Raw genomic sequence first — 14,161 nt, 5'->3', positions numbered from 1 at the left:
TCATGACTTCAGTGTGTTTCTGAAGCATTTCGCTATCATAGAATTGCTACTGAAGTATAATGAATCATTCCTTATCCATTAGCTTTTATAATGAAATTTGGTCTATATTTTTATATTCTATTTGTAGAATTTGAAGTCAAATACAGCAGAGTTTCACTGATTCCCATTAGGTAGATGCTGCACTGTGCAGTTCTAACACTAGTTTTGGGTCAGGATTCTGGTGCACAAATTTCAGTGCTTCTGAGATGTCTTGTCTGCACTTTTTGCAGTAGTCAGACTTTATTTTGTGTAAACCATATGGTGAATAATCTAAACCTGAGGATACTTTACAAAGAAAGTAGGTATGCTAGAGATACTGTAGGAAGATGTGACCTTTTGAACCATGGGTTGTGGTTTAGCCGCACCAGGAACTGGGGCATTATGCCATCCCACCTGTAGCTATGTACTCTTGACCAGTTATAGCTCCTGATCTAGCTAAACGTTCCCTGTAGAATTGTGACCTTGAGATCTGCCTGATGACATTGAAGACTGGCATAGTGTGTTGAGTTAAAACAATCAATTGCATCCATATTTGCCCATTCACAATCACTAATAGTGACATCAGTTTCTGCCTTCCTTTTTGGTTCTGCTAGATTCTGTCACAATTTGGATCCTGTTGTCAATGTGCAAAAGGCAAGGTCGGAGTAACATTGAAATAAATGATACCATGGCACCCTTGCAGCAGCCAAACTAAAAAAATAATTTCCATAGCTAGAGTACTATCTGGTAGAATGTTTGTAGTTGACTTGACACTAGTTGCTAGGATATTATTGCAGGGGAGCAGCTCGTCCTCCTTCGTAAGATTGCGAATGAGGTGGTTTTTGTTCTTCCTTGGGATTTGGGTGACACTAACTAATCCAGTATTTCTTGTCCCTTCCTAGTTGTCCTTTAGGTGGTTGCAATGAGTTGCCTTGAACCATAGCAGTCCATGGGGATGTACACATACAGTGCTCTCAGGGAGAGAGTTCAGAGTTTTAAGTGCTGTTCTTCCCATGTTCCTGCTGCCATTTTGGGTGTTAAGCTCAGTTCATAACCCTTTGGTTAATTAAATGCTTGTATGGCTGTAGGAAAACTGGTTACTCGAATTGGGCTGTTAGGGGCTTGGAACATGCTTCTGTAATCTTCAGCTAATGCAACATCAGTTGCTCCAGATCTGGGGCAGTGGATGTTACCAGATATGGACTGGACTAACTGTTATACCACAAAGATATAAAATAATGGGTATTCCGAGTTGCTAATCCTTTTAGGGTTTACTCACTATCCATCAGGCCTATGTAGCAGTGTGGTGAATAATCCATTATCTGGATCATTGCAAGAATATAAACAGCACAATACCATCAAGATGGAGGATCTCTCTTGCCATTGCAGCACTTCCAATCTATATGGATGCATGGTAGCAGTTCATTTGAAAATCTTGTCCGACTGTCTGACCTTCCGCATCCAAGGACTCTGCAGCATAGGGAAGTGCCAGGGCATTCTAGCTTCTCTGTGAATTGAATGTTGTCCTAATCTAGATGAATAACCTTGGGTCATCACTTTGGAGCTCTCTCTGTAACCGCTCTAAGCATAATAATAAGGCCTGCAGTGGTTCTTTCCCAGATAACCAGTGCAAAACAATTAATGTAAATTTGCTGTGGTCTTCCAGGTACGTGTAACAAAACTTTAAAAATCTTGTCTGAGCTTCGAACACTTCAATTTATTTTTTAATACTATTAATGGTGCTGGAGAACGTGAAGTTCTTAACGCCAGTGTAATGCAGAAATGTAGGCGTTCTGAATATTTTAACTCATGATTCTTGTTTACCATGAGCATTAATGTGAAATGTTTGTTTTTATAACTTGAGTCCATGATGGCAATAAGCATTTACGTTCAGTGATTTTACTAATCATTTTTGAAAGTAGATTTCACTTCATCTGGATACAAACCTAGCATCAACAGTTTCAATGATTTGTCATGCCTAACGGAGAGTTGGCAATGATATGTAAATCAGCCTTGTCCATCTTTCCTTTCAGTGAATTTTCTTAAGTTTGAGATTTTAATGATTAGTCCTGACTGCTTTTGTGGTGATGCAAACAGTCTTAATTAGAATATGTAGTTAGATCTTTCTCTAATGTTACCCACTAAGACTATAACTTAAGACTAGATTGCAGCTGCATGTTCCTTTGGGGAAATGGAATTTCACTGCATGGTACAGCGGATTTTGATGTCAGTGGCAGTAAAAGGGCTATTAAACAGTCTGGGTCTTGGGTTGGTTAGTCATGTACTAAAGAAACAATGACAAAGCGTACTACTGTTTTCTGCAGTAAAGTTGTTCCCTGAATTAACAATGTTTTTTAACTTGTTCTCTGCCTGTGAATATTGCTTGTAATTTGTTGACTTTCAAAAATGATGACTCGAGTACAAAAAAGACAAGGCGGTGTATTCCCTTGTGAAGGATGTTTCTGAGCTGGTTATTTTCACAATGGCCCAGCTTCTGAATTTTTTATTTTTGGTCTCAGTAGAATTTGAGCTCCTCTCCCTTGGATTGACTCTGGTATGCAAGCTGTGATTTTGTGAAGCCATTCATAAAATTATTTAACTTTTTTTAATAAATTGGATTCTTGCTATCCTTGTTTAGGAATTTGATGATGCCCGGGATGCTGATGATGCAGTTTATGAGCTGAATGGGAAGGAACTGTTCCGGGAGAGGTAGGTTTTTCAACAGTCAGAATAATCAATGCACGTATGATGTGGAGGAAGAGGAGGTTGAATCTTGTGCATATTCCATCAGCCTTCAACTCTTTAGGATTGTAGTAAATTTCAGCAAATTCCTCAATTTCATTATTCATGTTTGTAAGTCAAGGACAATGATTAAATGTTGGGGGTTGATTTTCATTAGTCCAAAAAAAGTTCATGTCTGTTATTCTTGATTAAATCTGAATTGGCTAAAAAGTGCAAGTGTATTTTGCACAGTGTTCTAATTCCAAGATCAGTAGTGAAAGATGTGAATCCTGTTTTATTAAAAATTTTCATGAAATTGCTACATGGGCAAAGCATGGGTTTTCAGTTGAAATTTCTAAAGTATGTGTTTACATTGAAGCTTCAGGGCTGATGAAGAGTCCTCTAAATTCAACTTTAGATTGCTCTCTCGGTGGACGTTGTCTGACCGGCTGTGATCTTGAGCATTTTTCTTCAGTATAAATACCAGCATCTGCAGTAATTTGTTCTTACTCATTGGTGTGGGATCGGGATCTTCCAATCTTTGTAGTTTTTGGACTTGATAACTTCAATAAATGAGCTCCTTCTAGGGGTCCCTCATTTTAGGAATGTAATTATTTCAAAATGCATGAGGACCTATCAAATTCTCGTTAAAAGGCATCCTTATTACTGTTGTACCTGATTTAAGAAACTTTATTTAACACATGCAAGAGAAAAGCCTGAAGCATTTGTGACCACCTTCAACCACAATACAAAGAAACAGCTGATGAAATTGGATACTGCACCAGCTATGTTCCCTGCCACTATTCAGAATAGTACTGAAGACTTGAGGTCCAAAACTGGCTTTGTCCTTAGCCAAACCATTTCAGTACAATATTTGCACTGGCATTTACCCACCAATGTGGAAAATTACCCAGCTATGTTTGGTCTTCTAAAAGCAGGGCAAATCCAAGTAGCCAGTTACAACCCTATTAAACTACTCTGATCATTAGCAAAGTGATAGGGTCATTGAGTGCTCATCAAGTGACTCATTCAGCAATAAGCTGCTCGCTACTCAATTTATCAGACTCACTCAGTTCATAATGACCTTGGTCCAAGTATGCACAGAAGAACTGAACTTGACGTGAGTGACAGTCTTTGACGACATGGTAGCATTTCACCAAGTGTAATGTCAAGGATTGTAGGAAAACTGAAGTCTGTGTAGATCAAGGGGATAATGTTCTAATGATTTGTCATGTCTAGTGCAAAGGAACATGCTTGTTAGTCAATCACTTTCAGTCCAGGCAATGGCACTGGAGGAGTTCCTTAGCATACGTTCTTGGGTTATCTGTTTTAGCAGCTTTGTCATTCACCTTCGCTCAGTCATAAGGTCACAAGTGTGCATGTTCACTGAATGCAAAATGTTCACTCTTCACTGCTTTTGGTAATGAGGCATTTCATGTTGATTTGAAGCCAGGCATTAAGGTGTGCGTCAGTAGTAGTAGATAACATTATGTGGCACAGTGAATATTTCACAAGGAAGAATCTAAACTTCTCCATGACATTGTCATTACAGCTGCCAAACCCGCAATGGCAACATCCTGGGTGTTGCCATTGACCAGAAACTCAGCTCAACTTAGCATGTAAATACTATGGTTGCGTGAACAGGTCAAAGCTAGAAGTTCTGCAGTACATAGCATTTTTCTGGACTCTCCAGATCTGTCTGCTGTTTACATGCACACATCAGGAGTGAGTTAAAATAGATTCTACTTGTGTGAAGGCGTGCAGCTCCACCTGTTGAAGCTTGGCACAATTGAAGAAATGCAGCCTGTTTGATCACCAATCCACTGGTTTGGACGTTCACTCCCTCTACCGCTGGTGTGCAGTGGCATTATGGTGCATCAATACAAGGTGAACTACAGTGATGCATGAAGGCTCTTGCAACAGCGTCTTCTAAATATGTGGGTTCTGCTTTTTGGAAGGGTAGAACCAGCAGGTGCAAGTTCTCCTCCACATCACATGCTTTCCTGACTAGGAAATATATCGTTGTACCTTCACTGTCACTGGGTCCAAATTCTGAACTCCCTTCATAACAGTACCTATAAGATCTGTAGTGGCACAAAACTGTCATTTTTCTCAAGGGGCATCTAAGAATGGGCAGTGAATGCAAGCTGACCCAGTGATTATCCGGGGACTGAATAAATGTTTGGTTTCGTTTTTAAGGATTCTGTTTGCAAAAGCTTATGTACTGTAAAATTTCAAGATTGTCTTGCCTGATTTGTGTGCAGTTTTGTTTTCTGAATTTCCTTTAATATTCTCTAGGATCACTGTGGAGCTTGCAAAAGCACCACCTCGGAGAGGAGGGGGCAGGTTTGGTGGAAGGTTTAACTATTACCGCCCCAGAAGTGAGCGAAGCAGTGGACTAAGGTAAATGGGATGGGTTGGGGAAAACTGGGTAAGGATAAAGAGGCTTAAATACAATAATTTATTAAACAAAATGTTGGGAGGTGTTTTAAATACTAATGGAGTAGTATTGCAGATTGTGTATTGGAATAGTACACTCACCACAACACTGGCACATATTTGTGCAATCAGCAGGGAGAACCTCGCCCAGAGTCTAGCTGACTGCTTTCCTATCCCTGTTCTCCGCGCCCCCCCCCCCCCCCCCATCTCAAAATACCCAAACATGGTGCAAATATACACTGTTGCATGCACATAGCTTCTCCTTCACATGTTCCCACACCCTGTAGCATTCTGCTTTAACAATCTACATGTCCCCTGCAAACTCATCCCTTGTTCTCTGCTGTTCTCCTCATGTTTGCCTTTTACCTTGAACTATCATGCTGTCTTTTCTTCCTTTTTCTCTCTTGTTCTGTCCTTTTCCTACCTCTGCGTGCTGTACATCTCGTAACGTATTGTCTTTCTGATGGAAGTTTATTGGTTTGAGAAATTCTGCTCTCCCTCTCCGTTGAAGCTTTGTTGAGTGCATCCAGCATTTTGAGCTTTGGATGATGATATTTGGAAGTTGAATTGCTATTTTCCCTTTCCCTCAACTTCAGAACTCGACAGTCTATTCAAACTGACCATTCTTCACCTTATGGACTTTCACTGCTATGCTGTGACCGGGCTGGGTTTTCTGTAGATTGATTTCCAGCAAGGTTGTGGGAGCTCAATCATTGACTCATAAATGGTTACAGCACAGAGCGAGTCCAACTGGCCCATCGGGTTAGTACTGACTCTTGCAAGAGTAAAACTGAAAATGTGTTGCTGGAAAAGCTCTGCAGGTCAGGCAGCATCCAAGGAGGAGGAGAATCAACGTTTCAGGCATGAGCCCTTCTTCAGGAAAGGGCTCATGCCCGAAACATCTATTCTCCTGCTCCTTGGATGCTGCCTGACCTGCGCCTTTCCAGCAACACATTTTCAGCTCTGATCTCCAGCATCTGCAGTCCTCACTTTCTCCTCTTGCAAGAGTAACAATGGTTCTCTTACCCTGTAGCCCAACAAGTATTTTCCCTTGTATTCGTTATTCAATTCATTATGAAAGCCACTACTGAATCTGTCGTCCACACGGACTACAGATCCCCCGAATACCTCTGTCAAATCTCTACTTAACCTTTTAAAGGAAATTATCCCCAACTTCTCCAAATTGCTCTTGAAATTAAAGTTTCTTGTCCCTAGAACCATGCTTGAATTTTTTATGCTGCAACTTCAATGCCTTCTCATACTTCGGAAAGTGTCCAATTCTGAGCACCAGTTGAGGTGGAACCAACATGTTTTGTGAAGTTGGTTTTTAACCTCTGTGCCTATGTTTATAAAATCCAGGATTTCATATATGCTGCTTTTAGAAGCATTTTCTCGAACTGCCCTGCCAAGTTCGTGGTTTGTAGATGCTCACACCCAATCTTTTTGTTCCTGCCTATTATATTGCCTGTCCTGCACTCAACCAAGCTAAATCACTTTGTAATTCTGAACAATATATTTCACTAGCACGTGACTGCTCTTTCCACCGGCCTATGTCCTGAGTTTATCACTCTTCTGGCAGTTCACAAAACTTGAGTTGTATCATTTTGTGGTATTGAAATTATCCTTTGCGTCCAAATCTGAGAGATTTAATGTAGATCGCGAAATGCAGCGAAAGTAATACTGACCACATGAAATACCACTTATACTTTCTCCCTCCTAAGAAATCACCGTCTACTAGTATTCCCAGACACTCTACCAATTTCACCTGTGCTGTCCCTGATCCTTTTATTCCATAGATTTCAACTTTACTGTCAAGCTCACCAATGTGGCACTTCATCAAATGTCTTTTGGAGTCGGTGTGCATCACATCAACTGCATTAGCCTCATCAACCATTTTGTCTACTTAGTCACAATTTGATCTAAATGTCTGTTACGTAATGAGACAGTGTGCATCAGTTTGTCCTGTCCTGCATTATACTTTCTAAGAAGCTTTCTGCCACTCCAGTTAAACTGTCATTTACTGTAATTGTATCATTATTTATAATTTGTGGAAATATTGACAGATTATGGCCAATCATTCTGCAGTTGTTACCTTGCATCACCTCTGCTACTAGTGGCTTAGCCACTTCCCAGTACAGAGAACCTTTTGTAATGTATTCATGAATTTAGCCCATCTGATGTCTGAGCTACTTTGTCTTATGAATTGAGCAGGGTCTTCCTTGGTAGAGTGGAGCTATTAAAGCTTGCCACCACCTTAATGATGGATTATTAAATGAAGACCTTGGCTGCAACATCTGAGAGCACAAACCTTGATGGTTTTACCTGCCCCAATCCAGACCCTTGAGGCAGAGACTAGGGCCTGTATCTCCAGTGGAGGTAATGGATTCGACAGTGATTTAGAGTTGAGCCTCGACTGTTAGTTTTTTGTATCTTTCATGTTTGGCGATTAATATGCAGCAGTGTTGGTGATGCAGTTATTATATTTTGTTACTTTCAATAAGTTGCTACTTCTGAATTTTCAGATATGGACCTCCTGTTCGTACGGACTACCGTTTGATTGTGAAGAATCTATCTTCCCGTGTTAGCTGGCAGGTGGGTGCAGATATTCCAATGTTCCAAAAAAGTAAGAATTTACCAAACTTAATAAACTTAGATATGTGTGCTTACATGGACATGGGTCAAATGCACATGGGTCATAACTTCATAAATATAACCCATAGCCTGCTTTAACCTGCATGTTGACTGTTTATTTGTGTAAATATTGTATGGAAATTGGAATACATCTATCGAGACCACACTGGAATTTGATCAACGTTGACAGCTTAGACCACGTTTAATCCTGGTCTCTTAATGCTTGTTTTTCAAGCAAGAATCTCTCCCTTAAATTGTTCAGTGGACTTTGTATCTGTGGCTTCTGGAATGAGTGCTTACATTCCCTACATGAATTGCTTGGACACTTTCTCTGGATTTTTTTTAGTAAGGTGTTTATGACCAGAAGATCAGAAATTTGCTGCAAGATTTTGTTGACGTCTTTGATCGAGTGGCTTACGGCACCCTGATAAAGCATTCTATAGAATAGAGCTGGAATCTCATCCAAACTGTGGCAGGATACTGATGACAGCAGAGGATTAGCCTAATCTACTTTGCTTGTGATAATGTGGTAAAGCACCATTTATACTGCGTCACCTATGTTTTCAGTTCATTTGCATAATTGTACCTTTGTCTCAAATGCTATCCTGCATATGGATGTCCATTTTCACAATCAGTGCACAAAATTTGACGTCTTCCTATCTGCCACTTGGTATGTACGGTTTGTATTAAAATTGGCAATTAGACGTGAGATAATTGAGTCCGGATTTCGTCTTGATGCACCATATTAAGAGTAAGTTCCGAGGAATCTTCTGCTTTTCATTTCCCCCTGTCCTTTCTGTCCCACTTTGTTACCACCTTGTCCTCAGACTTCCCAGTAAATGTTTAATGGCTTGCACAACAGGAGAAATTTTGCTGTCTCTGAGAAGAGCATTCAAGGTATTGGTCACTTGGAGGGAATGCTTCCTGATGTCAGTCTGTGCTCTGCACCCAGACTTAGGCCCACTGTTCTGATTGTTGTGTTAACTGTATTCTGCCAGGTGGATGGTCCATTTTAAGAAAATAGTATATGGATAATACCCGCGCAGAATGTTGCATGATGTTTCTATTTTTGGGTTATTTTTGTGAAAGTATGATCTAGGGAGACACAAATTAAATATTGATGAAATCTAATGGTATTCTGCACCAATGTAATATGAATTGCCATTATATTTCTGATATAAAATATTAATGGAGAAGCCAATTTAACTGTGAATATAGACTGTATGTAAATCTGATGGCTTAATATTGTTTGATTGGAAATAAATGACTATTTGACTAAATTTGAAAACCTTTGTTTAGCAGCTTGTCGTGAGGTCATTCGCATTTTGACCAGGAGTTCCCTTTACTCGTGTTGTCGCGTCCGGTATCTGGAAAAGGTCCCGTGTTGACTAATTTGCCAGTCGGCTCCCACGATTATTCAGGCAGCTGGACGCGGGTTCTGGGTTGTACTGATCCTAGGGTCACCGATGGCATCGACACCTGTCGCATCCCCAGTCCTGGTGTAAGGAAAAAAAAACCGTGTCGATCTCGCTTGGAGGCTTGGCAGGAGATTGACTTGTGAGGTGTCCGAGCCTTCACACAACCCATGATTATTGGTGGTACTTTACCCAGGGTGGCAGGCACATTCGGTGCCACTGAGGGAGGGCCATGTCCCAAGAAGCTGTATCGAGAGGGTATTGTATTGAGTGGGTGCACCCATTGCTTAGATGCATCATATAGGGCATGGATGGTTGCCTAAAACTAATTGTTTGGGTAACCCAGCGCTAATTAAAATGTATTAACTTTTTAATGTGTTGAATAGGGATGTCATGATATTGTTCATATTACTACAATATTTATGCTTCCAGGGATCAATGGTCCCCTGATATGATCATTGCATGTCTTACTGATTTAGCGGCTATGTGGATTGAGGCAAAAGCTGGCATTAATTTCTACAGGAAACCAGTGAAGCACGTAGCATGAAGGAAATGGAAACAAAGTGCTTAGATCTCCCTTTCTAACCCTGACAAAGTTTAAATGAGTAAAGGTGGTTTGAAAATGCTACTAGTGATATTGAAAAAGTGCACAAAACGCAGCAGTAGTTTTCTTTGTAGACTGCTACTTCATTGACAAGTTTGGAAAGGGATTTTTCACTACTTCCCTTTTGTGACAATTGAATTTTTATAAGTGATTAAAGCTGTCACCAACCAAATTATTATTTTCCTTGTTTGGTTGAACATGAATCAAAAGAATCCTGGTGATTGTGGCAGTTATGAATAATACTTTTGAATTTTATTCAGACCATTGAGTTTTGAGTCCCGATTAATTGTAGCAATTTTTCCAACTTAGTCATCTTGGACAATACATAATGTGTGTGCTGGATTTTTTGTCTTCTGTTTTGGAAAATCGTTAAAGGAAGTTTAGGTCTAGTTTTGTTACCAGGCAGGTGTCAATTATTTAAACTGATGGGTAGAGCTCTGGGTAAGCTATAAGCGAGTGGTAAACACTACGTGCAACTGCTCACCCATGCTGTCATTTACTTAGTCAAAGTAAGCCCTATAGCATGACATCCCAATTCTGAGACTGTTGTAACTGATATGATTTTGCAGTGTAAGGTTTCTTTCTGGATTACGTCTGAAAGGATTTTCCTGTTTGTAGGATCTGAAGGACATCATGCGCCAGGCTGGTGAAGTGACCTTCACTGATGCTCACAGAGTCCATAATAATGAAGGGTAAGACAACAGTAAAAGCAATTGTAAGGAAAGTGGCAATCTGCTAGTTACCTTACCAATGTTTTCCATTGTGATCATGAACCTGAAATTTGACCAGTCAGGTATGAGCATCTGAATAGGCATCATCACTGTTACAATGTCATCCTGTGCACATTTAACGTAATCTGTTATACAAAAATGTTACAAACGCTTCATAATGACCCTGTCTGATATCAAATGGTGGTCAAATCTTTGGTCAGAATAGTAGATTTTCAGGAAGTGGAAATTGGGAAGTGTTGGAAATGAATTTTTTAGTCATCAGTTTATTTCCCTGTGAGGAAGGTTGAGTCTGAAGGGGGGCTGAAAAAAAATCATCTTTCTGGAGTAGATTGTCCTTGAAATAAAACTGGTATAGTATAAGCTTGGATGTTCAGTGCAGTTGGATAGGACTCTCATCTTGTGCTGGTTCAGTCTAAGCGACCAGGGAGGAGAATAAAGTCATAAGCAAGGGTCTGGTATTTGTGACAACAGCTTTGGTGTTCCAATACCCATCTGGAGGAGATTATGCTTTATCAGAGCCTGAATGTTGAACAAGCAGTCTGACAGCATCAGGCAGTGTTGATGATGAGGGAGATGATGTCAGGGCAGATGTAAGAATTTTATCCATCTGGATTCTGCTGCAAGAAATGGGACTAAAGTGAATCTTTAGATTTTGAGGGTAACTGGGTGGGGAGAAGAGCCTATTATCTTCTGGCTTGCCACTTCTGATTGGGTAGGTTTGTGACAGTTATAGAGCTGTACAAGCATAGAAACAGACCATTGGAAGAATGAAATCAAAATTGGAGACCTAAGCATGGAGTTGAGGGAAATGACAAAGGTTGAAAAGATTTATGCTGAATTAAAACCATCACTTAACATTAAGCCGTAATAGTTTAAATTTTAATCTGAAGTGCTGTTAAATTTCACAACAGTTGTGCAAATAGAAATTTTCCTTGTTTCAAAGTTGTTGTTATCCCATATTACTGTCCTAATCTGGGCTTTTTTATTCCTAACAGTATTGTGGAGTTCGCCTCTTACAGTGATTTGAAAAATGCAATTGATAAACTGGATGGAAAAGAAATCAGTGGCCGGAGGGTCCAATTGATTGAGGAGCCAAGACGCCACAGGTATTCAGCAGTGCAGTAAAATGTAAATTTAGCCCCTGCTTAGCTGGATTTCTGTTTCTAAAATTGTTTTTGTTTTAAAAGGGTATGAGGGTGTAACTAAATGATGCTTCATTAGAGAACATTAATTTGTGGTGCTATGCAAGTCTGCAGATTGAGACTGGACACATTTCAGTGTCTGAAGAGCACATTCCTCATCAATCTAATAGAATCGACTTGAAAAATGAAGTGTCAAAATGTACACTGTTCAAAGTATTGCATCTTTAGTGGACCTAATTAATTCCACTGCTCTGCAGCTCTGATCTTTACTTCACTGTGGCAAAGTATTTTGCGTTAACTGCTTTTAAGTTTTGGTACTGAGGTAAAGTTATATTTGCTTTGTTCCATTTAGAATACAGAATTGACTTTCTGTATTATGTTTTCAAGAAGCTTAAATACAATTTTCTATGTCCTCTGCTGATCCTTTGGCTGGTATCACCCACCATTGGGTCACTCCATTGCTATTTTTTTGAAACATTGCAACAGTATAGTCAACTTGTAGTGGTCCCTCCGTGCATTTGGGAGAGCTGCAGTGCTGTAGCTTTGTTCCTTCTGCTCTAATAACATCAGTAGAAGAGTATTTGACAGTATGTATTATGAGACACTGGGGGGGATAGTGAATGTTCATGGGGAAGTTAGCTTATACATTGCTATCATTCCTTAGTTCTTGCTATGTCCTGTCCAGAGTTTACGATTATAAACCTGCTAAGTAATGAATTGTTCCTTACACTGTCTCCTTTGCTTTTTCAGGTCTTGGACACGATCCCGCTCTAGAAGCTCTTCAAGATCCCGCAGCTATAAGGGCTCTAGAAGCGCTTCAAGATCTGCAAGCCGCTCCCCAAGCCGTAGCAGGTCTCGTTCCCGGAGCAGGTCGCCCGCTCGTGATAGCAAGCGGCAGAGGAATGAATCGCGCTCACTGAGCCGTTCGCCTGAGGTCAAACGTCGTAGGAAACCAACCCAGTCGAGGTCGCGATCAAATTCTCCTGTTAAATCGACCCGTTCCTGGTCTGGTTCTCGGGAGCAGTCCCCTGTCAACAGTGCAGAGTAACCACCGTGTTGTAGAAGTGTTTTTATAATTTGCTAAAGATTTTCTATGAAATGTTGGCCTCATTTTGATTTTTTTTTCTGTCTGATGCTGGGTTTGGGGTTTAAGTACTTCGGTTTTTATTTCATGCAAACAATTCTAACTTTGAGCCCATTCAAATACAGACATCTGATTTAAAGTAATATATCGTTGAAAAGAAAGGCTTGATCATAATTTTGTCTAGTATTGTTTACCAGGCTGTACCATTGCTTCTGGTGGTGATCACTGGGACTTGTCTGAGGGGATTCAGTCACTTCACATTTCAATGTGTGGGATTGAGAGTTTCCCTAGCTGGAACAATCGGAGCGTCTAGACAATTTACATGAAGTATGGAGTTTCAAACAAGAATTATTTAGGGAAGATGACAGGTTTATAAAGCCCAAATTTGAGTGCCCCATTATAAAACCATTAAGTAACTAATTGAAATCTGTAGTTTGGTCACCTAACTAATTGGCCAGTCTGAGTCTTTTTGAAGTATGGTTCTAATGAAATGGATCTGTTGAAAGGTGAAAGTGCTTCCATTTATTGAGGAAACTGCTGAAAACCAAAAGTATTTTAACTCTCAAACTATCTGCATCTAAACCCGAATCAAGCCACTGTTTCACCAGCACAAACAACATTTAAAGCTTTGTACAAAATGGCTGAGCCTGTCGTCCTTTCCACAAGAGGGCGGAGGGGGTTAAAATATTCAAAATGTTTTACAGGAAACCTTTCCAGGTTGGGTCGGTTCTTTCTTTGAATTGCTACTGGTTCAGGGACAATTTTTAAAGTTTTTTTCCTTTTTTAGTTTTGTGTTTCATAAAGCAGTGGTTTAGTTCTTTTGGATTTTGTGCCAGACTAGCGCACAGTTGCATCCTGCCTTTAGAGAACCCTGCTGTACTTGCACTTGGAATTTGCTTTTAATGTGAAGCCCTGGGTTTGTGATTGCTGAGTTAGTTTGGCTTTCTTTAACCTGCACACCAAGTGGAGGGAGGCAGCTTGTGGGGTTGGCGGTGGAGTGTAGCAGGGGGAAAAAATGTATATATAGTTTTTGATTCACGTGTGTTAATAGTTCATGCTTTATTTGGTTCATTTCACATTGTTTTAAAATATATATAAATTTATATTTAACGTGACCCATCCTCTTAACTAGTTGCTAGAGAACCAACCTGGAATGTTGCTCTGCATTGGAATTTAAATGGAAGGAACAACAAATGTACACCAATTTAGATGTTTGTACTTAACAATTTTATACAGAAACTATATTGCCCAATGTTCCATGTACCTTTACTGTCTCCTGCTCGTTTAGTCTATTGTGTACTACATACAGGCTGTGTATCGCTATCATTCCTTGTAGCAAGAAATGGTACTGCATTAAAAATTAGTTACAAGTGTCA

The 14,161-nt window shown here is 40.0% G+C and overlaps 1 protein-coding gene across 1 annotated transcript in view; it reads left to right on the top strand.

The window, feature by feature from the left end:
• The window catches only part of LOC122542757 (serine/arginine-rich splicing factor 5-like), a 17,412-nt gene extending 3,251 nt beyond the window's left edge, over window positions 1-14,161 (top strand). Inside the window, exons 3-8 of the mRNA XM_043680761.2 lie at window positions 2,657-2,727; window positions 5,038-5,142; window positions 7,701-7,770; window positions 10,447-10,520; window positions 11,555-11,665; window positions 12,452-14,161. Coding sequence (XP_043536696.1) covers window positions 2,657-2,727; window positions 5,038-5,142; window positions 7,701-7,770; window positions 10,447-10,520; window positions 11,555-11,665; window positions 12,452-12,749 — 729 coding nt within the window. The 3' untranslated portion in view covers window positions 12,750-14,161. The remainder of the gene's footprint in view (window positions 1-2,656; window positions 2,728-5,037; window positions 5,143-7,700; window positions 7,771-10,446; window positions 10,521-11,554; window positions 11,666-12,451) is intronic.

This window comes from Chiloscyllium plagiosum, unplaced genomic scaffold, assembly GCF_037043375.1.
Source record: "Chiloscyllium plagiosum isolate Xiang-an unplaced genomic scaffold, Cpla_swu_hap1 HiC_scaffold_47, whole genome shotgun sequence".
NCBI classification, from domain to species: domain Eukaryota; kingdom Metazoa; phylum Chordata; class Chondrichthyes; order Orectolobiformes; family Hemiscylliidae; genus Chiloscyllium; species Chiloscyllium plagiosum.
This window is presented reverse-complemented; position numbering and strand designations above follow the sequence as displayed.